We start from the raw sequence: 21,904 nt of genomic DNA on the forward strand, positions 1-21,904 counted from the left end.
GGTCCTGCTTTTTGGCAGAGTGCAGGGGTATTTATACAAAGGAGTAAAAAGAAGGGGAGATGGGTAAGGGTGGGCACAGCCTTTTGGTGCAGGCATCTGGAGATCTAGGAAGATTGGCCAGCTCCAAGAGGTTGGCAGCTCTACTTTGTTAACCCCCTAGTGTTTAATTTCCATATTATCTTCTTAGGAATGTTCTTTCTTTTCAAGACAAGGTTTTAAACAAACTTGTTAAATGCAAGAGGCTTATCTGGTGGGGCAGGAAGAGAAAACTATTCAAGTATCTGCATCATCACCCCCATCTCTAGGGCTATTCTATTTTTTTTTTTATAGAGGCATGTTTTATTTATTTGTTTGCTGGTTTGTTTGTTTGTTTGTTTTTGTTTATACATGCACTGGGTACAGTCAGAAGTGCGGGAGGGTGAGAGAATTCACCAGAGCCAGAGCGGGGAGCAGAGCAGGCAGAAGGACCGAAGTACACTGCTGAGGGGAGCAGCGGGGGGGCAGGAGAGGTCTGCGCGCCATGTGGGACCCTCCTCCGGTGGCCCGGAGCAGCCGGGGATCGAACCGGCGCCGCAGAGGCCGCGGGCAGCTTCGCAACCCAGCGCTCAACCGCTACGCCACCGGGGAGGCCCTCTAGGGCTATTCTAAATCCCGACTTCGCCCAGCTAGACTATGTCTCACTCCCCCCACGTAAAGACGCTTGATTTATGCACTTTAATATCAACGTACCACAGGGGCAGGCCCCGGGCATACTGTGGTGAGTCCAAAAGTCATGAATTTCTGAAACCTCCAATAGGTTGTCCCTGAAAAACAGGAGGTGCTACCTCCTTTCTTGCCTTCATGGAACTTTCCGGCTACTCTAGATGCTTTCCCCTAGAGCTTTCATTCCTCACATTTGTGCCTGGGACTCGCTCAGGAGAAAGGCGGCCAAGGCTGTTCCCCCCACAGGGAGAGGGTCAGTTAGTACTTAAGTTTCTTGGCCGCGCAGCGTCTGCAGGGAACCAAGTAGAACATCTCCCGAGATGGGCTCGCCTGGGGCCGGGTTGCCATGGCAACCACACAGCGCACCCCCCCCACCCCATCCCCCTTCCGCCACTGTTGGTCCTGGGAGGACCGGCGGGCGGCTCCAGCCTGCGTCTCTATGGTTTCCACAGCCTAGAAAGACCCAAACGACATTTCCGGGAAGGTGGCGGCGCCCGTGTCGGATCTTGCACGTGTTTCCGCGGAGACGACCCAGCCTGACGGTAAGGAAGGCGCGACCCTCCCCTCATATTGGCAGTAGCGGAAGCTCGACCTCAGGAGCAAATGTGAGAGCTGGAGAGTAGTTTTCACGCGCGTGAAGCTGAGGCAGGAGGGCTGCAATTGAGACCTGGTGAGAATGGCCGGCTCTAGAATCGCTTAAGAGTGGCCCTGGAACGCTTGTTCTCCAGAACTTAACAAAAAATTCGAGTTGCCCGGAACGGAGACAGTTCTTGAAAGTGTACTCGCAGCCTTGACGCAGACTGAGACGCACAGGCTGGGACCTAGTTGCCCGTGTCGTGCCCACTGTAAGCCGGTTAAAGCAGATACGCATTCTGATTCCTAGTACTGTGTTAAGTGCACTGCCCCTGACTTTCAGGGTGTATCGTTTCGAATTACTGCGACAGAGATAGACTGTGGTAAGATTATAGCAGAAAGCACAGTGCTATAGGAAACTGAGGAGTGAGTTCCGGAAGGCCTGAGATCCTGATCCTCTTAACTGCCAGCTCTTTTATTTGGGCAAGTAACTAAATCTCTTTTGTGTCTTTTCTTCATTTGTCAATTATGACAACACTTCATAACAGGGTAGTTGAAGGCTTGAATAGACAATCTGTGTGAAGCTCTTAGCAACAGCTTGGCATTGAGTAAATGCATCAGTGTTATTGTTAATGAATATGATGATTGGAATCTAGTACCTGACAGATCAGAGAAGCAGCAGAGTTTTGAGGAGTCCTTAAAGGACTTAAGTGTTTGAATTTTACTTCTCTTACAGCATCAAGAAGCAAGGTTGTGCCATTTCTTCACTCAATGCTTTTCTGTTGGTACTCTCAAGTTATCAGTTAGGTTTTCAGGTAACTGCCCCTCCCAGTAGAAATGTGAACAGAAATACAAGCCCTCCTGAATTTGCTGTTCTTCATAGCTAAGCAGAGGAGTTACTTTTGTTTTGTTTTGGATTTTACTTGTTTTCCTCTTCCCCATTCCCTCCGGTAACCAGCATATTTTTCAAAGTCTAAAAATTATTTTTGTTGTGCTTTGCCAGTTCGTGTTCTTTGGTTATTTATAGTCCACAAATAAGTGACACTTTCTAGTATCTGTCTTTCACTTTCTGACTTATTTCACTTAGCATAATCACCTCAAGAGCCATCCATTTTGGACCCAAGTGGTAGGGTCTCACCTTTTTAAATAGCCAAATATGAGCAGCATTCTTTTCTTTTCTTTTTTTTTTTTTAAAGATTTATTTATTTATACAAGCACTGGGTACAGTTAGAAGCCAGCTTCTAACTGGGTGAATTCACCAGAGCCAGAGCAGGGTACAAAACAGGCAGACCGATGAAATACACTGCTGAGGGGAGCAGCGGGCGTGGCAGGGGAGGTCTGCGTGCCATGTGGGACCCTCGCCTGCGGCCAGGGATCGAACCGGTGCTGCAGAGGTTGTGGGCAGCCTGGCAGCCCAGCGCTCAACTACTGCGCCACCAGGGGAGGCCCAGGGCAGCATTCTTAAACTTAATCATATATAATGTTTAGGAGGGATGACTTAATGATGTTTCTGGTTTTTATTTTAAGCATGTTTACTATACCTTCTTTAACTCAAATAGAAGTTTAACCCTTCAGAATTGTCACTTTGGGAGGCTACTGAATTTCTCCAGTAGTGCCCTTGAGATTTAAAAAATGGTCTGCAGTGCCTATAATAAATTATGTTTTTTTCCTAAAAGGTTTATTTATATATGCACACAAGAACTGGGGTACAGACCAGAGGTGTTGGGGGGTGAGAAGATTCACCAGACAGAGTGGGGAACAGAACAAGCAGATTGATTGAAGTACACTGCTGAGGGGAGCAGTGGGAGAGTCAGGAGAGGTCTGCTGTGCCATGTGGGTTGCTCCCTGGCTGGCTGGGGATTGAACTTGTGCTGCAATGGCTTCAGACAGCTTCATAGATTGTGTCTTAATCCCTCAGGCCACCAGGGAGGCCCATTAATACAGGTTAACTTTAGTGAGCCCAACCGGCAGTAGTAGTCTTAGTTTTGTGTCGTGTGTGGTAAGTAAGCCATTTTAATTATTTTAGAGGTAAATGTGGTATATAAATTGGATATTATTCTGTGGTTCAAAAGCATGAGCGCCTGAGTGACTATAAAGAAATGCAACTAATTGATGATGTGATAGAAAAAGGAGTTACTTTGGAGTCAGGCAACCTGAGCACATGTAACCCCAGACAGAAAACCCAAACTTTGTTTTCCTCATTTATAAAATCAGGGTGATACCTTTTGACAGTACTGTTGGAATTAAATTAGGTAGGATGATAATATTTGTAACCCACCTTTTGTGCATTAAATGCTCAATAAGAGTGTCCTCTGAAGCTGGACAGTTTCTAAAGGGGTTTTCCAATGAGATGGAAAGACAGTGGCAGTGAAGGAGAGGTGGGTAGCCCCACACCAAGAAGACAGTGTAAATGCTGGGCATGGGTATAGGCTGTGGGCTCTGTCAAGTACCATTATTTTGTAACTCAGGTTAACAAGCACCTTATTGCTTTGTTTTTATGTGGTGGTAAATTGTGGGAGATATCATCAGGTGATGGTAGAGTGGGGACTCAGTTGCTTGAGTTTGAATTCTACGCTTGAGCAGTGTGACCTTGAGCAAGTTGCCTAAGACTTCTTTAGGCCTTAGTTTCCCCATTTGTAAAATGAGAATAATACTTTCCTGAATATAAAGTTCAGTAAGTCTCACTGGGCTGGGAAGATTAAATGAAATAATCCATGTAAAGCCTTAGCACAGGATGGTGTGCCTGAGCTCCCTGTAAATTGAGGTATTATCATACCAGTTCTGCCTGACTTTTTGATGTGTTGATCTCTCTTTGGTCAGACAGGGAGTTGCCCAAGTGAGACAGCCTAGGTGAAAGAAATTGCAAGCCTGTAGGATGAGCTGTCCCCGGCCTGTTTGAGCAGGTGGACTAGATCATGGTCTGGGGTGCCCTGTCCAAACAATTTGCCACCACACTGACCATGAGGTGCCACGATAGATAAAAAAGCATTAGATGCTGACTAGTGATTATCTCATTTTTTCCTGGAGGGAGAGAGCTGAGAACCCACACGTACAGCTGGAATGTACCCCGTCTGCACGTGCCTGGGTGTAGCCCAGTCCAGAACAAGCTGTGACTGCTCTGCTCTGCCCCGCCTCAGCTCTCCACCTTGCCTCATGAAACTATCCTTTAAATATCTCCTCCTGACTCCCTTGAGGAGCCAAGCTAAATTCTCCTTTCAGGCACTGGTTCCTTCATGCATGAGTCTCTAATAAAGCATTGCCTGATTCAGCTACACCTAACTCCCTCTGGTGAATTCTTTACCTTAAAGGCAAAGGAGCCCCTCTTGGGTGTTGGGACCTGTAACACAAGGACCAGGGCTTTGCCTTCCTTTGTCTTTGCCCCAGGCTCAGGAAAGGATTTTTGTAAGAGCAGTCAGGATGGGGTTGATGGATGATTTGGGGGCTTCCTCCTTTCTCCTTTCCTCTTAAAGGAATGATAGTGACCTCTTCTTTGGTGAAGGCTTAAGGACAGTGATTCTCCTTACCATGAGTATCGCCCCAGAAGTCAAGAGTCGTGGGATGAAGTTTGCTGAGGAGCAGCTGCTAAAGCATGGATGGACTCAAGGTAATTCTTCCACCCCCACCCCACTCCCTGCTGACCCTTTGCTCCAGGAAGCAGTAGCTCTCTGGATTACCCCATGTAGCCCATTCGATAGTAGAAGGAAAAGCTCGCTTAAAGGGAAGTTTGTCAAAGAATCAAATGTCTGGGCCTCCCCGGTGGCACAGCAGTTGAGCGCTCGGCTGCGAGGCTGCCCGCAGCCTCTGCAGCGCTGGTTCAATCCCCGGCCACCGGCGAGGGTCCCACATGGCACGCAGACCTCTCCTGCCGCCCGCTGCTCCCCCCAGCAGTGTATTTCATCGGTCTGCCTGTTCTGTTCCCCGATTTGGCTCTGGTGACTTCTCTCACCCTCCTGCGCTTCTGACTGTACCCAGTGCTTGCATAAATAAATAAATAAATCTTTAAAAAATAATAATAATGTCTGACTTCCAGAAAAGGGAAGAGTACGAAAATTTTGATGTGAGTAGTGAGAGAGAAGTGTAAGGGGGTCTGGGAGAGGGGGGAAGAGACATGACCTCTATCCTGAGAGTTGTGAAGGAAAAGATAATCTGGGCTCAGACAAAGGCAGGGGCCTGCTTGGAGAGGTACTGCAAAGAATGGGCCCAGTGGTAGGTGTTGGGAATGGCAAGCGGTGGCATGTGTTGAAGGTGCTTTGTGAGGGCTCAGTGCAGGCAGCTGAACAAGCCAAGTCACTCCCTGTCCTCTGCAGGCAAAGGCCTGGGCCGGAAGGAGAATGGAATCACCCAGGCCCTCAAGGTGACGCTGAAACAGGACACTCATGGGGTAAGACTGGGAAGGCTGGGAAAGGGGACCCTTATGGACAGGGGATCGGTCCTCACAGGTTAGACTTTTTCCTCTGGCAGGTGGGACATGACCCTGCCAAGGAGTTCACAAACCACTGGTGGAATGAGCTCTTCAACAAGACTGCTGCCAGCTTGGTAGTGGAAACGAATCAGGTATGAGCTCTATAGACAGGCACATGACAGGATCTGCGCCTAAAGACAGGGTCTGGGGCATGTGGGGGTGAGGGAGACATGGCAAGACCCACTCACGGATACTTCCCCACAGGATGGTGTACAGATAAGGCACCTTTCTACGGAGACCCCCCGGCACAATCGTCCCAAGCCCAATTTGCTGTATCAGAAGTTTGTGAAGGTACTAGAATTGGGGGTGAGAGGGGCCGTTCTTTTTTCCTTCCATGGTTTCCCTTGGGGCCTTTTATGTGCTACCTATTTTCAGGACTGTCCTAATATGGTGGGAACATGCTGTTGCTTAGCCTGCCAGAGCCTCAGCGAGACTTGAGATCTTTGGACTACATGGAACTACCAGCTGTTGAGCAGGCAACAGTGGGGAGTGGGACGTAGAGCCCAGTCAAGAGCAGAGTTGGGGAGGGAGAGGGTATCTGATTCAAAAGGACTCAGAAGCCATAGGAGACCTGAGATATTATCTGGCTCATCGTTATTTTGCAGATGTAGCCAAAAGGGAAGAAGTGGCTTGCTGAAGAGCCCCAGCTGGCTAGTAACAGCAGACAGGCTGACTACCCAGGCTTCCAGATCTCCTAATAGGAGGGCGCTAACATTGTGGTCACCTCTGACCTACCAGGTCCTTCTGTTTCTCTTTATCCCTGTGGCATCTCCAACCCCAGTTCAGACCATCATCATCTCTTGCCTAACTACTTCCACAGCTACACATCTGGACTCTTCACCTCTAGTCTCACTCCCTACCCTACCCAGTCTGTCCACCAGGCATCCAGAGTACTCACCCTAAAACACAAGTGTCACTGGCTCCTCTTTGACCGAGGATGACACAGTACAGATTTATCAGATTGGCTCACATGGTCATTGATGCCTGTCCTTCCTTCTCCAGCTTCATCTCTTGCTGCTTCTCTCAGGACCTTACACCTCAGCCATGTGGAATTTGTGTGTTCTTTTTGAAGGAATCATTTTCTCTCACCTTCAGTTTTTTGGATACCCCCTCTAGCACAGACAACACTTGTCATAATGGCCGTGTTCTGCCACACTCCTTTCCCCTCACCATGTTAGTTCCATCTGTGCTGTTCCCATCTCATTCTTACTCGTCCACTCTATCTCCAACCGTTTGGCCCATAGTAGGTTCTCAGTTAGTCTGACTAAAGTACTGTGCGAAGGTGTGGGAATGTGAAATGCCATTTTTATTGTCAGTTACTGGTGCCTTGGGATGACACCAGGGGACACTGTCCCACGGTGAAGGCATGATATAGGATATTTCTTCCTCCCTTCTCCTTGTTTGCCCACTTGCCAGCTGTGAGCCAGGGAAGTCAGGGCTACTCACCTGATACCTCTACCCCAGCAACTGCAGCCCTCCTCCTGCCTAGTTGAAGTATGCAGATTGACATGCCTCTTTGTGGGGCTGCAAGGTGTTTGGGTACTGGCACAGGGGTGCCGGTGGCTGTGAACTCCTGGGGGGCTTCTAGGAGAGAAGAGAGATGGCTGTGGTATTGACTGGGCCTTGTCCACCCCATGACCTCTCCTAGATGGCCACACTGACTTCAGGTGGAGAGAAGCCAGACAAAGACTTGGAGAACTGCAGTGATGATGACAACCAGGAGTCCAAGCCACCAAAGATGTGAGACTTCATTTTAGTGCTGGGGGCATGTGGGAGGAGATGCTTCAAATCTCAAGAGAAAGGACAGAGTCTAACTCTTGGCCGGCTGCTCTGGGGGCGGAAATGTGCTGTGCTAGGCTTTGTGTCCCCTGTACCTAGAAAGTGCCAGGTCATGACCAGGAACTAGGTGCTGAAGGAATGTGTTAGGGGGGCTAGAGGTCAGACCTCTCCACCAGCTATGTCTTCGTTCTTTCCCCCGCTGTCCCTTCAGTCTGACGGACGAGATGCTGCTCCAGGCCTGCGAGGGGCGAACAGCACACAAGTAAGTAGTGGTTTGCTACTTGGGTTCCCTTTTCGCTGCATCATAAGCCCACCCTGAGGCCTGTGCCACTTCTTCACTCTTCTTACCCCAGGGAACTGAGTCCTCTGTCTGCCTCTCTGTGAAACTGCCTGAAGACAGGTAGCACCTCCTTACCGGCTTTCCCTGGGCTCCGCCCTCTGACTTAGGCCCCATCTGTTTCAGGGCTGCCCGTCTTGGGATCACAATGAAGGCTAAGCTGGCTCGGTTAGAGGCTCAGGAACAGGCCTTCCTGGCTCATCTCAAAGGCCAGAACCCTGGGACACCTCAACTGCAGTCTGAGAGCAAGCCCCCCAAAAAAAAGAAAAAGAAAAGGAAGGAGAAAGAGGAGGAAGAGCCTACAGCAACTGAAAGGAATACAGAAGAGGAATACCCAGAACACACTGAGCAGGGCATCAGGAAGAAGAAGAAGAAAAGACGACATCAAGGAAAGGCCACAGATGAGAGCGAGGGAGCAGCTGTAGGGAAGGAGGAGGAAGAGGCTATAGGAATAGAGGGCCTTGGGGAATTTAAGAGCCCAGAACAAACCAAGAAGTCCTGTAGGAAAAGGAAGAAGAGGCAACACCATGGAGAGAAGATGGAGGTCTCAGACACAGGAGGAGATGAAGAGGCTGCAGATGGTGTCAGGGCAGAGGAGGTGGAGAGCACAGCATCTACAGGCCCACACAGAAGAAGCAAGAAGAGGCGGCGGCATGCAGAGGAGAGGGACCTGGACACGGAGGAGGACGCTGAGGAGGCTGTTGTAGGTGGTGGGACCAGGAAAGCAGAAGGCAGAGACTGTGGTAATAGGAAAAACAGAAGCAAGAAGAAAAGACAATGGCACCAAGAGGAGGTCCGGAACGGAAGGGATGAAGGCGAGTGCGGAAGGACTGGGGGTGCAGAGAGCAGAGCACACAACAGCTTAAGTGGCCAAGGTAAGAAGAGGGAATGGCGGCAACCAGAGGAGGAAAGATCTGGAGCCAGCTCAGACCAGAGAACCAAAAAGAAGAAACAAAAGAAGAAAGACTGAAGATCAGGACAAGGTGGGGTTCCGTTTCTTTTAAGGAGTTGAAGCCTCAGAGAAACGGGTCTGTGCAAGCCCCCATCCCCTCCATGAGGCATCCCTTCAAGGACGGAACCACTCCAGAACTGCAGTTGGCCAGAGCCTGAACTCTGGTGCCTAGGAGGACAGGAGTGCTGGGGGCACAGGGCTGCAGCTACCCTCCTAAGGGACATCCCTGCTTTAAAAAAAACTGAAAACGTAGACTTATCTGAAAAGCACTGTGAAATATTGTGAAGGCTAGAAAAACATACAAATTTAAGTCATGGGCCGAATTCCACTTACAGTGGCTAGATTCTAACACTATCCTGTGCTTCAATAAACGTTGGCCTAGGCTGCCGGCCTATGTGTAAGTCCTGACATCTTCCCAGCCTGGGGGTCCTGAATACCATTTCACTGTGTCCTTGTATACCTTTCAAGAGGTCACTTCTGGGACCCTCGAGTCTTGCCACATTGTTAAAACTAGAGAACCTCATTCAGCATCCCTGTCTGCCTCCTCCATGGGTAACAGTTGTGTGCAAAGAACAGCACACCTCACTTAGGAGCCTTTTCCGACAACTGAAAGTCATTTTCACTGCCCCTAAAAGGCTGTAATAACCCCTCTTGCCAGTTCTGTTCTCCCGGAGATGGCCCCATATCTCCAGTGTTGTTTTTTTGGCTCTTGCCACACATTAGTCCTCATTGCCAGAAGAGCTCTGGGGACTCCACAGTTTGGGAAGAGAGAGGAACTAAGTCTTTATTGGGAAGAATGCCCACCCACAGTCCCTCACTGCAGACGGTAGACACACTCTGTGTCAGGGTAGGCTGGCAGGTTCAGCTGGTACTTCTTTTCCAGAGCAGATGGCACGAAACGACCCCCCAGATAGTGGTAACGACCGGTAAACTGAGTTGCAGACTTTTTGGGTGCTGTCAGGGAGATGAGCAGGTCTGGCTGGATACCTCCAGGGTTCCCCTTCTCCACATCCCATCCTGAAAAGAGAGTGGTATTCAGGAAGAGTGGAAAAAGCCAGATGTCTAGCCCCTTCTACCCCTTTCCTAGGGTAGTGGGAAGCCCCTTGGGTTCCCACTTGAGGAACTTGCATCCTTGGCGCTCCATGTACCCTTGTGCTTTGTTCTCTGGGAGCCAACATGAAGGAGCACTCCTGAACTTTGCGCCCCAGGCTGCGTGGCTCCAGCTATGGGGAGCCATAAAACTATGTTCTGTTCTCTAAATTCAGCTTGGTTCAGGCTTGGTCTAAGCTTTCAAGAATCAGGACTCCTAATGCCTATCTCAGAACAGGAGAGGGTCAGAATCCATCTCCACCCCCCCACCCCCCTTCGACCCAGCACCTGAGGGAATGTCGATGCTGGCGATAGGCACAGTGAGTCCATTCAGGACATTCAGGATTCCGCGGAATGGCTCCCGAACATCACCCTTGAAGCTGAAGCCAAAGATGGCATCCACCACTAGGTCATAGAGTTCATCGATCAACATGGGCTGTGGTGGAGCAGAAAAAAGGGGAGGATATCAGAGCCAGCACTGCACAAAGCCCCTAATGGGAGCACAGTCTTTTACCCACAGCCACTCGCAGAGGCACAAACATAATTTTATCCCATTTAGATGGTATTCTGTGGCCTAGAGCTAAGCACTAGTTCATCACTGATTGAGATCAAACTGAATCCAGACACATTTTCTTTTCTGAGTGCCTGCCAGCTCTTGGGGAGATTACAGGGTGGGATAGCCTGAGACTGGGTGTTGGAGGGCCAGGTTTGGGCTCTGCCATGATCTGATCCCCTTCTCTGTCCCCACAGTCTCTTCATCTATAAAATGTAACTCTGGCCTGTGTGGTATAGTCAGGAGAACACAGATTCTGGAATCTGACATCTGTAAAATGTGTTAAGAAATTAAAAACAGGGCCTCCGCTGGTGGCGCAGGCGGTTGAGCACAGTGCTGTGAAGCTATCTGTAGCCTCTGCAGCGCAGGTTCGATCCCGGCCGGCCAGCGAGAATCCCACATGGCGCGGGAGACCTCTCCTGTCTTACCTGCTGCTCCCCTCAGAAGTGTATTTCAGTAGATCTGCTTGTTCTGTTTCCTACTCTGTCTCTAGTGAATTCTCTCACCTCCCACACCTCTGGCCTGCACCCCAGCCCTTGTATGCATAAAAAATGAAATATGAAAAAAATGAAAACATTCTCAAGTTTCCACTCCAAATACATACTACTGCAGAAAGGGTTTAGGATGAAACTGTCCTTTCAGCCTTGCTAGGGGCAGGTAATATGTTTACTGCTATAAATAGTAAACATGGAATGGGGTGGGGGGGAAGAGAATCCAACCATAGAATGAAAGGAATGATGGGGGAGATGCACAGAAAGGAGCCTTAGAGAAGGTGGTGTTGGGACTTGAGCACACCAGATGGAGGTGGCGCTCACACCACTACTCAAAGAGCATACTTTAAACACCTGTGTGTGCCAGGCACTATTCCTGCCCTCTTAAGAGTATATCATACTCTAGAGAGAAAGATAAGCAGGTGAGTTCAGCCTGGAAACTTGGGAAAGAGCAGAAGCCAGGCACTGGTCATCGTAGAGGAGGGTACTGAATTGGAGCCACCTACTTCCGAGGGCATTTCACCAAGGAAAGCGATGTCCATTTTCTGACACTGCGTCACCAGGGCAGTGAAGAGTGGTTTGTTGGGTCTTTTAGGATAATAGATGGTTGGCTGGTAGCCCTACGAGGAAAGAAAAGGAAAAGAGTACTTCAACTCCATCTTTTGGATAGTACCCAAAAAGTGTTCCCCACAGCCCTTCCCCATACACTCACAAAGAGTTTGAGGTGTCGAGCACAGACCAGGCCATCTCCTCCATTATTCCCTGGGCCACAGATAACCAGGACAGTAGGGGGACTCCTGGACAAAGACGTGGGGGGATATGCCTGAAGGCAGAATCAAAGGAAATTCAGAAGGGTTTTGGCCAGCAACAAGCCCGGGCTTGGCCATCTGTCCCAACCACTCCATTGGGCCTGGGGGCTTGCAGTGATTCATCGGGAGTTGCAGCACTGACCTTGGCAATGGCTGTGGCACAGCTCAGCCCAGCCAGCTCCATAAGTTGGTCTACGCTGAACTGGTATTCATTAAATAGCTCCTCGTCCACCGCCTGGGCCTCCTCCTGGCTGAGGAAACCCAAAGCCTGAGTTCCCGCCCTCGGGTGCTCTGACCTGCAGAAGGCGCGGCGGCCCCAGGCCCCGCCCGCCGGAGGGAGACACTCCACTCGGGTCCAGCGTGTGCCCCGAGCGCCCGCCTCGCCTACCTCAGGTACTTCACCGCGGTGCTCGCCATGACCTCTGGGTCCCCGCGGCCGCCAGAGACCAGCCGCTGCGGCCCCCACCAGGTGGGGCCGGCGCAACAGGCGCCCGCCTGGAGTCTGGTGCGCGGCAGGCGCGAGCCCGCGACCAGCAGCCCGAGTCCCAACAGCGCCCGCAACCCGGACATCCAGCTCGCAGAGCGCGCCCCCCGGCCCGCCCGGCGCGGCGCATGCGCGGCGCCTCGCCCCAGCCCCACGCGGGAGGCCAACGCGCAGGCGCTCTCCTGCGAACGGACCCGGAACGCCGGGCGCGCGCCGCCTTCTCTCCGCCGCTGGCTGCTGGGCGGTCAGCGCGCTCGGCTGCGGCCGCGTCAGGGCGCCCTGCTTTGCAGTCGCCTTTCTCGAGAACAAGATTCTGGAGGATTTTGCCTCACGTTTCCAAATGGACCAAAGTGCTTTGCTCCCAACCGCCCTTTGATAACTCATGTTTAGCATAGCCCTTAGCCGGGCTCCTGCCGTTCTGGTAACTAGCTTGGTGACCTTGGCCACCACTGGTTTCAGTTTCCTGCCTGTTAATAGGGGTGAGGGTCCACACAGACTTTATAGACTGGTTACACAGGCCTGGTACATAGGGCTCAATAAATTAAAGTAATGGTCTTATTTACACTCCAGGCATTGTATGTAACTTAAGATTCTCCCCATTTGCATTCTCCCCACCATACTTTCACTTACCCTGTTTTAAAGTATACCACTCTACTTCCCTAATCATTCATAATAGTTGTCTCTTTTTATCAAGAAAATGACAATGGAAATAGAAGGTGGTAAACCATAAATAGGCTGAGTATGCCATGGTTAAAAATATAGTTGAAACCATTACTTCAGGTCATCATGATATTTCAAGAAAAACTTGAGGAGGAGGACTCAATTTTTTTTTTTCAGGACTCAGTTTTTTATCCAAAACTTTAAAAATATAAACACCCTCTTGCATCAGTGAGAAGATGCCATTAGAGTACTAAGATAAAGATAATTATCCAGGTGGAATGAAGGTCCTGTTTTTATGCTAGATATATGTATCCAGCTTAGTATCTTTATCTATCTGTATCTGAAATAGCATTTATATATGTGTGTCTAGAGTATGTATCATGAATTACATGGCTAATTCACTACTTTCACAATCTCCCTTTTAATTGTAAGAGGTTTATCATCAATGGGATGTACCACTGGCCTCCAGCTATGCTTATTTTACATGTTTGCTGTAGGGAATTGAATTTATCAGGCTGGTTATAGTAGAAAATTGTATTTGTTGGGCAGTGTCATTGGAAATCAAATTTACTGATCAAATGTACAGTGTAATGTACACTGTACATTACAATTGGATGACATTATTCAAGACCTCATTAACTTTATAATTTCATCTGTATATAAGTAGCTTCAATTTTATATATTAATCAAGATTCCCCACAGGCCTGTTTGAAAAAACTAATTTGGTGATTCTGAAGATTCATTTCTCAAACACAATGCAAAGCATGTTTTTTGGTCAAAGATGACATTTTGAAAACTTCTGTGTGCCTGATACTAATATGGCTCATCTTACTTCATCGTCACAGCAACCCTGTTGTATTCCCAGGTCACAGATGAGAAAACTGAGTCTCACAGATGTTGAATGACATGCCCAGTGACACAGGGATAGCAGCTGTTGGTGCCAACTTGACCTAGAGTCTGCACTCTTAAGCATTATTCTTCCCTGAACTGCCTCCCCAGATGTAGAAATGTGTAAGTAAATGGCTGTCACTACTACTTTATTCCAAGGAGATGAGGTAAGATTTAACTGTAAAAATAATGGCACAAAACATATCCCACCCCCACCCCACCATCACCCACAGACACCCAGAATTTGTAAAATAACCATAATAGGAAGGTGGTGCCCAAGATCTGGCCATCTTCTTGCTGCCCCTCAGACTTTTGGAGTTCTGGGGCGGGGCAGGGGGAGGAAATGCCTTCAAGACCAATTTAGGAAGTAGGCATGGATTCTAGATGCTTCATGTGTTGTCTGATTTAACCCTATCAATCCTAGGATGTATTTTTATCCTCAGGTTATAGATGAGGAAATTGAGTAGCAAAGAGGTCAAGTAATTTTCCTAAGTTAATACAGCTACTGAGTGGTAGGGCCAGTGATGTTAGATGCCATTGGCCTGACCCTTGTGGCAGAAGCGGCTACATGTCCTTTGAAATCCATTCTCCTTTCTTCTTTTGGTAACAAAGAAGTTTTATCTGGCCACATGTCTGCCCAGCTAAACCCTCCATCTTCTAGTGTCCCTTGCCTCAACTAGGCATGCACATGTGCCTAAACTCTGGCCAGTGAAATGTGAGCAGAAATGATATATAGAAATACATATGGAAATATATATATATATATAAAGAAATATTTCATTCACTTACTCTTTTCTTCTTGCTGGCTGGAATGACAGCATTATGCTGGAGCAGGAGCTGCCTTTTTAGACCAGGAGACAGAACACCCCCCCCCACGCCGCCCCCCACCCCCTCCCTGCCCATGTTCCTCAAGCTCCAGAGCCCTGATAGCAGCCCTGAGCCACGTGAGAAGACAATACAGCTCTCTCTTTGAAGGCATTGTTAATTTGGCTTTTGCTACACCCTCCTAGTCTGACAGGATAGCAAGTTATATCTGACAGGATAACAAGCTCCATTTAGATCAGGAAGATTAACAGCAGTGTCCCCAGCACTCAGTTCGCCTGGCTCAGAGTAGGTCCTCTACAGATATTTTAATAAATCTTCAAAATCTCATTATGAAGTTCAGAGTACAGTAGAAGCCCCCTTATGTGACATGATCAGGACTGTTTTATTTCAACTTAAAATATGCATTCATTTGCCGTCTGTCAGAGTGTGGCTAGGGTCTTTTCTTTGAGGAGGGGACCGTGATTATAGTTCTCCATCTTCTTTCTCACATAAGCTTCACCAAACTACAAATTGCAGTTTGTTTCCTTAAGGCAGAACAAACATTTAATGGTGCGTTTGAAGCAATCTGAGTACAAAATACATCTAGATTTTTTTTTTTTTTGTTTTCCCATAATTTGTAGTAATCTTGCTCACATCTAATTCAACAAGTTTTTGAAAGTGACTCACCTTAATCAGGTCCTCTAAGGATTCAACTTAGTTCTCATAAAAACAGTGCTTGCATTCACTCTTAACATATCGATTTATGTAATAGTTAATTAAATTACAAATTACTTTCACACCTACAACCAGTATAGACACATTTTGTAAGCCATGGCTTTGCCGGAGGAGAAGAGCTGCACCGCATCCTAGGAGGTGCTTGTGGCCTAGGTTTGAGTCCCAGTTCTTCACTTACCAGTTGTATGACCTGGGATGACAAACTAAACTCTGTACTGCCTTTTTCTAATCTGTGAAATGGGGTTATAATAGCACCTTTTAGGCTTGCTGTGAGGATTAAAGAAGAAAACAACATGAAGCACTTAGAATAGTATGTGGCCTGTGCAAAGAGATCAATAAATGTTACAAAGTATCTGTGCTACCTGCTGGGCCTTGTCCTCAGGCTGCAGAGGAGGAGCCTGGGGGCCTGTGTGGAGAAGCTGCTAGTCTCCAGTAGGAAGTGGCTAAGAGATATCTTCTGCAGTATTATCTCCACATCTCCCTAGGACAACATGGAGGATTGGAGAGAATCAGTGACTCCAAAGCTTCTTGACCCAGAAGCCACAATTTTTAGAACTGGCAAGGGCCTTAGCATTCATGAGGTTTAGATCCAGCAAGTAAAGAAGGAAATGCACCCATTTTCCTTTTTTCTTTTACCTATGGGGTTCAGACTCCCAATAAGGAGCAAAGAGAACATCTCAGTGCTGAAACTGCAGAGGTCTTTTCCACCCTGTCCAGGAGAGCCTTGCTGGCCAGGCCGTTTTCCTGTCCAGACAGCAGTGAACAACCAGGATGGGGCTCCGTCTCAGAGGCCCTTAAAGTGTGTATGTTGGGACGGTCATGCTGTGTCACATGATTGTGCAGAAGCAAGACTGGGTGGGTCTCCTCTCAGGGTTCCTACTGGGGGCTTCCCTGGGCCGTCTGGATGACCTGAAGAGGCAGGGAGGGGTTTGCCAGTGGGAGTAACTGGAAGAGAGGGAGAAGGCAGCCCTCCCCAGCTCCAGCTGCCCTCTTTGGTCCTCACCTCTGCTGGTGGGCTTCAGGGCAGGAGGGATCAGGTTTAAGCTCCATGTGCTCTAAGTCAGCAGCACGCTCCCTTTTTCTAATGTCTACAGTCAGACCATGCAGGAGGCAGGGGATACCCTGGGCTTCCGGAGCTGGGTGAGGGTTGTTCAGATTACTGAAAGACAAAGACAAGGCCTAACATGCTATATCCCCAAAGCACCAAATCACATTTCCCCCCAACTTTAACACATGACCATTAAAATCATTTAAAGCCACATCTCTCCTCCACTTTTATCCATTTTACAGATCTCCCACCTTCCTTCAGAGACCCACCTATTGACTTGGAGGCCACTGGGTACCAGAATACCGGAGTTTTGCATTATAGAGGGGGCTTGGCCTCCAAATGGAAGATGGGTCCTGGGCCCTGGACCTGGATGGAGAGGGGCAGACATTTACCACAGGCCTCTCTGCACTGAGAGCCAGCATGGTGGAAAAGAGGAAGCTCTGGAAGAACAAGGAGGGAGTTGTCAGGGGACACACTGGTTATTGTACATGGGGTTGCACCAAGGACTATGCCCACAGGGGATGGTACTCGGCAAACCTGAGTCGCTTAGAGGCTAGACATGGGAGGGACCCACCTTGCCAGGAAAAAGACACTCTGAAAAGAAGACATTAGTGAATCCAAGTCAACAAATAGCAAGGAACTGTGCTCCCAGGATTGGAAGCCTTGGGGAGAGAGACTGGTGAACAGAGCGCTAGGGTGGGAAAAGCACCCATACCTGGTACCAGCAAGCAGTAGGCTTTCAACCTGTAGGCTCCAACATGCAAAGTTTCAGAAGCTAGGAAGGCCTTGAAAGCAGGGACAAAGAAACCATTCCAGAAAAGGTTCAGGGAAAATGGACTAGGGTCTTAAGAGATGAGCAGACATGGGAGCAGAGGGGGTGGGAATTGGGAAACTGTCAGTAAGACAGACAGGGAGGGGGAAGTCTCATGGAGGGAGGAGAGTCCAGGCATGGGTATAACCAGAGGGCTGGGGAGAGCATTCCCATTTCCTAGAAGTTGCACAGCCAGGGACAGCCTACAGTGGCTCTCTCTTGGGGCCAAATATGGGAACATCTGTTGGTCCATCTTCCTTTCTCCTCTAATTCTTCATTTCCCATCCACTTGAAGATCTATAAAGGCAGGGAACAGGACAGAGCAGCACCCCAGCCAAGTCCCCTCCTCCCCAGGTCCTCTACAAGGTCCCATTGTAGCTGAGACACCTCTCAACATCCTCCAGAGGTCACAGCCATCCCCCAAACTTTACCCCTGCCCCTCACCTGTGCCGCACCTCTGTTGCACCCTGTCCCGCCCCAGCTGGGGTATCTGTTGGGCAGGCCCCACCTGGAGCCTGGGCCTCCCTGGAGTTGAGGCCTGGGAATGACAAAGTAAAGGGAACCAGTTTGAGAGTAAAAAAAAGCTGTCCTAGTTGTGGGTGTATGCATGAGTGCATGTTCCCTGCAGACACACAACTCCAGAGAAACATGTTCTAGACACAAACCCAGGTGTGCCCTGTGTCTGCGATGAAAGTCTTGCCTGAGGCCCTTTGTTCTGTTAAGGTTCCCACTAGTAACTATCAAGTTAGAATTCAGGCTCATTCACTGTCAGATGAGCCAGAGCCTAATCATCACCCCATCCTGTCTGGGGCCTCAGGGGCAAAGTCACAAAAAGTAGGTGGCTGACTTTGGATGGAACCCAGGTCTTTTGATCACCAATCCATTCCTCTGCCTGTATCAGGCTATCTTAATGTTGCTTGAAAATGATAAATACAGTGTCCTGATCTTTAAAATAAGATAGGATATAAAACTTATTAAATACAGATAATAAATATTAACCTATAATTTCAATTCCTGGGGTGGGAAGTTTTCTGAGGGCATCTCAGAGGGAAAAGGCAGTTGGAAAGACATCAACCTGTTGAGAGAGGCCGGGAGGTAAAGTCAGAGTGAAGCAGAAGTGGAGAAGAGGCATGGTGGAGACCCACAGAACAATGTCCCTCCCTCAACACCCAATCTGGAAATGAGGAGCAGAGAGAGGAGTTTCCTTGGAGCACTATCTCCATCCTGTGGCCCTTTCAGGAACTGCAGCCAAGTAGGTGATTGTTCCTGGGTTTGGCTCAAGATCCTTGATTGCAACCTTTGATCTTCACCCTCTGGGCTGAAACCACTCAGCCAAAACACTGGTACCGCCCTAGGGTTGGAGACATGCCACTATCCCCCGCCCACCCCCAGGTGGCAAACGATATATATCCCATATGCAGGCCCTGGGGATATGAACACATGAGCAGTCAAGCACAGCATCCCTGAGGACATCAGCTCTGCTTACCACGCACCCCTGCCCTGGGCCACATCTCCCTACCCCCAGCTCCTCATCTCAAGTGTCATCTTACCAGGGTGTGTGTTGGGACCAGCCCACCCTGGGCTAAGTGGATCCGTATGGCGTCCACTAGCTTGGCCACCAGCCGCTCTCGCACAGGATCTGGCTCCTTCTGGGGAGAGGGTAGATAAAGGGGTGATGGGGCAATCCACTAGGGATTGGGGAAGAAAGCAACAGGATAGGGAGGAGAGATGGGGACTTTGTCTCCTGTCTCTTCTGCCCCATTCCCGTGTCTTTGCCAAGGTCCTGCCACCACCTGCCCATAATCGTGGGTAGAGACTGCATTCCTCACACTGATGTCCTAGGACCCAGCACACAATGTGCCCAATGCATGTTTGATGAGTGGATGGTGGTGGGGTGAAGATAAGGAGTCCAGGCAGGAATGTCAGCCAGAGAAGGGAAAGCTGGATAGCATCCAGAGGGATAGCAGGGAAGTTAGATTCCCAAGTGGAGAGTCTTACCTGGCACCGGGCCAGTGCTTCCTTATAGTACTGCAAGGCCTGATGGTGCTGTCCCAGACTGGCTGCCGCAGCTCCCAGTCCCTCACAGGCCTGCCACTGCCCCTTCGTGTCCCCTGGGGAAGAGGCTAAGTAGTCCTCTCATGGCATGCCACAAAACTGACCCTTCCATCTGGAGTTATCCCCACCCCAAGACCCCCCCATCTGTCACCCCTCCTACCCCAAGTTCCCTCAATTTTGAGTTCCCCACCCCCAAGTCACCTGCTAAGCCCTCAGTCTCACCAGCATCCTGGGCAGCCTGCAGAGCATGCAGAAAGTTGTCTCTGGCAGTTTTGTGGTCCCCGAGCTGACTCAGTGCAAATGCCAGGCTGCCAAAGCTCCGACCCTGCTCCCACCGCTGCCCCACAGCGCCTGATGAAGGACCAACTCCATCCTAAGAGGGAACTTGGCTGCTCGGGCATCAGGACCCTCATCCCCCAACAAAGGAGGGAGTGTTCCTGAGTCCCAATGCGGTGCAGAGGCCCAAACCTTGCTCATTCCTTAGTTTGGCCTGAATGGCTCCCCCTGGCTAGTTTGAACTATGCAACAGCCTAGGAGGCAAGCAAGGCATATTAATATTAATAACTCCACATTTATACATGTGCACGCCAAGTCTCAGAAAGTGAGAATGATTCATAATCATGATCAGAAGAACCACTGTGCTCCCTTCTTGCCTTCTCTTCCAGGCAGTGCTCCTCCCTCTGCCTACTGCTGCTTCCCAACTCCAGGATGCAGCCTCTGGGCCCACATACCCCTGTCCTGTTGGTCTTGCCCACCTCCTGCTTCCCCAGCCCTCATCACCCTAGTTCTGGACTTCCCAGCCCCAGAACTAGCCCTAAAGATTCCTCCATTTTTTATCCTTGGGGCCCCAGCTGGAAACCCCTCCAAATCCCTTGGTTACAGTCCCATTCCCCAGCCCTGGTACCCACCATGCAGATCAGCAGCTTTCTGGTGAAGCTCACGGGCCTCCTGATAGTTGCCGAGGGCGTTGTGAGCCATCCCAAGGTTGCTTAGCACGGTGGCCTCTTCTCCTGGTCCCCGGCACAGGGGCAAGGCCTGCAGGAAGGCCTCTGCTGCTAGCGGGAACAGCTGGAGCTGGGAGTAGCCCAGGCCTAGGTCATTATAGAGTTGCCCTAGAGGGCATACCACGGTCACTGGTAGGCCAGGTCAGAAGCGACTGAGGCTGTACCAGTGCACCTGTCCCCCTCTGCAAGGTCCCCCAACCCCTCTCCCAGCCTCAGAAATGCTTCTGCGTCTATCCCACCTCTCAAAGTATTACCAGGTCTGAGTCTCCCCCAGATTCCACACCTCCTTTCCCCAAGGTCTCACCTAGCAGTCCCTGCTCAGTGCTCCTCTCGGCAAGCCTCCAACTCTCCTCCAGCACCTGCACCACTTTGTGTACCTCATGCTGCCCGCTCTTTAGCATACACCCTGCCACAGCCCCCAGGGCCAGGGCTGCAGCTCGGGGCTGCCCTGCTTGGGCATAGGCCTGGCTCGCTTCCTTCAAACAATGGGCAGCTAGCTCAGGCTGTCCCAGAGCCTGGTAGCAGGCTCCCATTTTTGCCTGGGCCTGCCCCTGGTCACCTAGTGGCTGGTAGTGGCCCAGAGCCCTGTGGTACCAGGCCAAAGCTTGAGGCAGGTCCCCCAGGGCTTGGTAGGCCAAAGCCACATTGAAACACTGGTCACCATGACTCCTGCCCTGTGCCTTTTCTTCAGGTTGGGCTCGCAGGAGCAGCTCAAGGCCTCTGGCTGGGTCCCCAGTCTCCACGTAGGCAGCTCCCAGGTTGAAGGCACAGGCCCGGAGAACGGGGGTGTCCCTGGTTTGTGGGGCCTCGGTGGCCAGGAGGAAAGCCTTCTGGAAGCTGGTCACAGCTTCATGGTTCCTGCCGGCCAGTAGGGCCCCATGGCCAGCTCTGGTGAGGGCTTGGATGTTGGCCTCTTGCTGTGGCCACTTTCTTTTCTTCTTTTTCTTCTTGGAGCTTGAGGACTCGGGCTCAGGCTCTTGGGATATATCTTCAGAGTTGGGGAAAGACATGGGGAGCGTGTCTGATAATGGGGAGCAGAGGGATCTATGTGTCACTCTGGGCTTTCTCTGAAGACAGACCCCTCGAGTGCACTTCAGCTCTACCCTGGCCCAGTGTGACTTTTGAGGTGTCAAGGATTTCTCTGCCATCTCACTTTACTTCACTCGTCCCATTGGGCACCACATTAACACTCACCCTAATGTCCTAATTCTTAGACCCCTTCAAGACAAGGTTCAAGTCACGGCTTCCTTCAGAAAGCCTCCCTCCGCTCCACCAACTGGGTCCTTCTTCTCCACCCCTACTGCACTTATGCTGATGTCACACAGTGACATGGCCTTTGTCACACAGCGTCACTTGCGCCTTTCCCTACTCTTTGGAACAAGGGTCAGGCACATAGTTTCTCAATAAATGTTTATCAAGGAGATGAAAAATTTCTGTGGATGGATGGTGGTGATGTTCTGCTGAACTGTATGCTTAAGAATGAGTTAAGCAGTACAGTTCATGCTATATACATTTTACTATAATAAAAGAAGATAGTTGAGTGAATAAATAAATGAGTGGCTGCATCAACATCAACAGCGCGCACAGGGCCTCTGCTGCAGCACCGTCTGTTCACACATCAGTGTGCCTCCCCGCAGCCCTCCACCCAGGATCTAGGTGCCAGCCTCA

General features: G+C 49.9%; 3 protein-coding genes across 5 annotated transcripts; 1 reads left to right on the top strand and 2 right to left on the bottom strand.

The window, feature by feature from the left end:
* Positions 1-4,800: 4,800 nt before the first annotated feature.
* Positions 4,801-8,990, top strand: GPATCH4 (G-patch domain containing 4; the record flags this gene model as incomplete). The annotated part of the gene is made up of 7 exons (XM_084243638.1): positions 4,801-4,879; positions 5,583-5,656; positions 5,737-5,829; positions 5,942-6,028; positions 7,386-7,477; positions 7,728-7,778; positions 7,980-8,990. 7 exons carry the CDS (start codon positions 4,801-4,803, stop codon positions 8,821-8,823), a joined length of 1,320 nt encoding a protein of 439 aa, XP_084099764.1. The 3' UTR covers positions 8,824-8,990.
* A 629-nt stretch (positions 8,991-9,619) lies between these two features.
* On the bottom strand, positions 9,620-12,438 carry NAXE (NAD(P)HX epimerase; the record flags this gene model as incomplete). Of its 3 annotated transcripts, none has more annotated exons than XM_084243943.1 (6): positions 12,136-12,438; positions 11,890-11,998; positions 11,651-11,761; positions 11,445-11,558; positions 10,183-10,330; positions 9,620-9,822 (listed from the first exon to the last, which is right to left on the bottom strand). In XM_084243943.1, the coding sequence occupies exons 1-6, from the start codon at positions 12,315-12,317 to the stop codon at positions 9,620-9,622; spliced, it is 867 nt and encodes a 288-aa protein (XP_084100069.1). In that variant the 5' UTR covers positions 12,318-12,438. The 3 variants fall into 3 exon arrangements, with proteins under 3 accessions (XP_084100069.1, XP_084100067.1, XP_084100068.1); XM_084243941.1 differs by having other exon boundaries at positions 11,427-11,558; positions 12,136-12,362; XM_084243942.1 differs by lacking the exons at positions 11,445-11,558; positions 11,651-11,761 and having other exon boundaries at positions 12,136-12,362.
* A 4,243-nt stretch (positions 12,439-16,681) lies between these two features.
* Positions 16,682-21,246, bottom strand: TTC24 (tetratricopeptide repeat domain 24; the record flags this gene model as incomplete). Its single annotated transcript, XM_084244004.1, is given in 9 exon segments — positions 16,682-16,806; positions 17,082-17,203; positions 17,622-17,694; positions 17,697-17,715; positions 18,728-18,826; positions 19,176-19,288; positions 19,455-19,583; positions 20,141-20,344; positions 20,541-21,246. Coding segments are annotated over 9 exon segments (1,590 nt in total).
* Between the last annotated feature and the right edge of the window lie 658 nt (positions 21,247-21,904).

This window comes from Talpa europaea, assembly GCF_964194135.1.
Source record: "Talpa europaea genome assembly, chromosome: 9".
Lineage (NCBI taxonomy): Eukaryota > Metazoa > Chordata > Mammalia > Eulipotyphla > Talpidae > Talpa > Talpa europaea.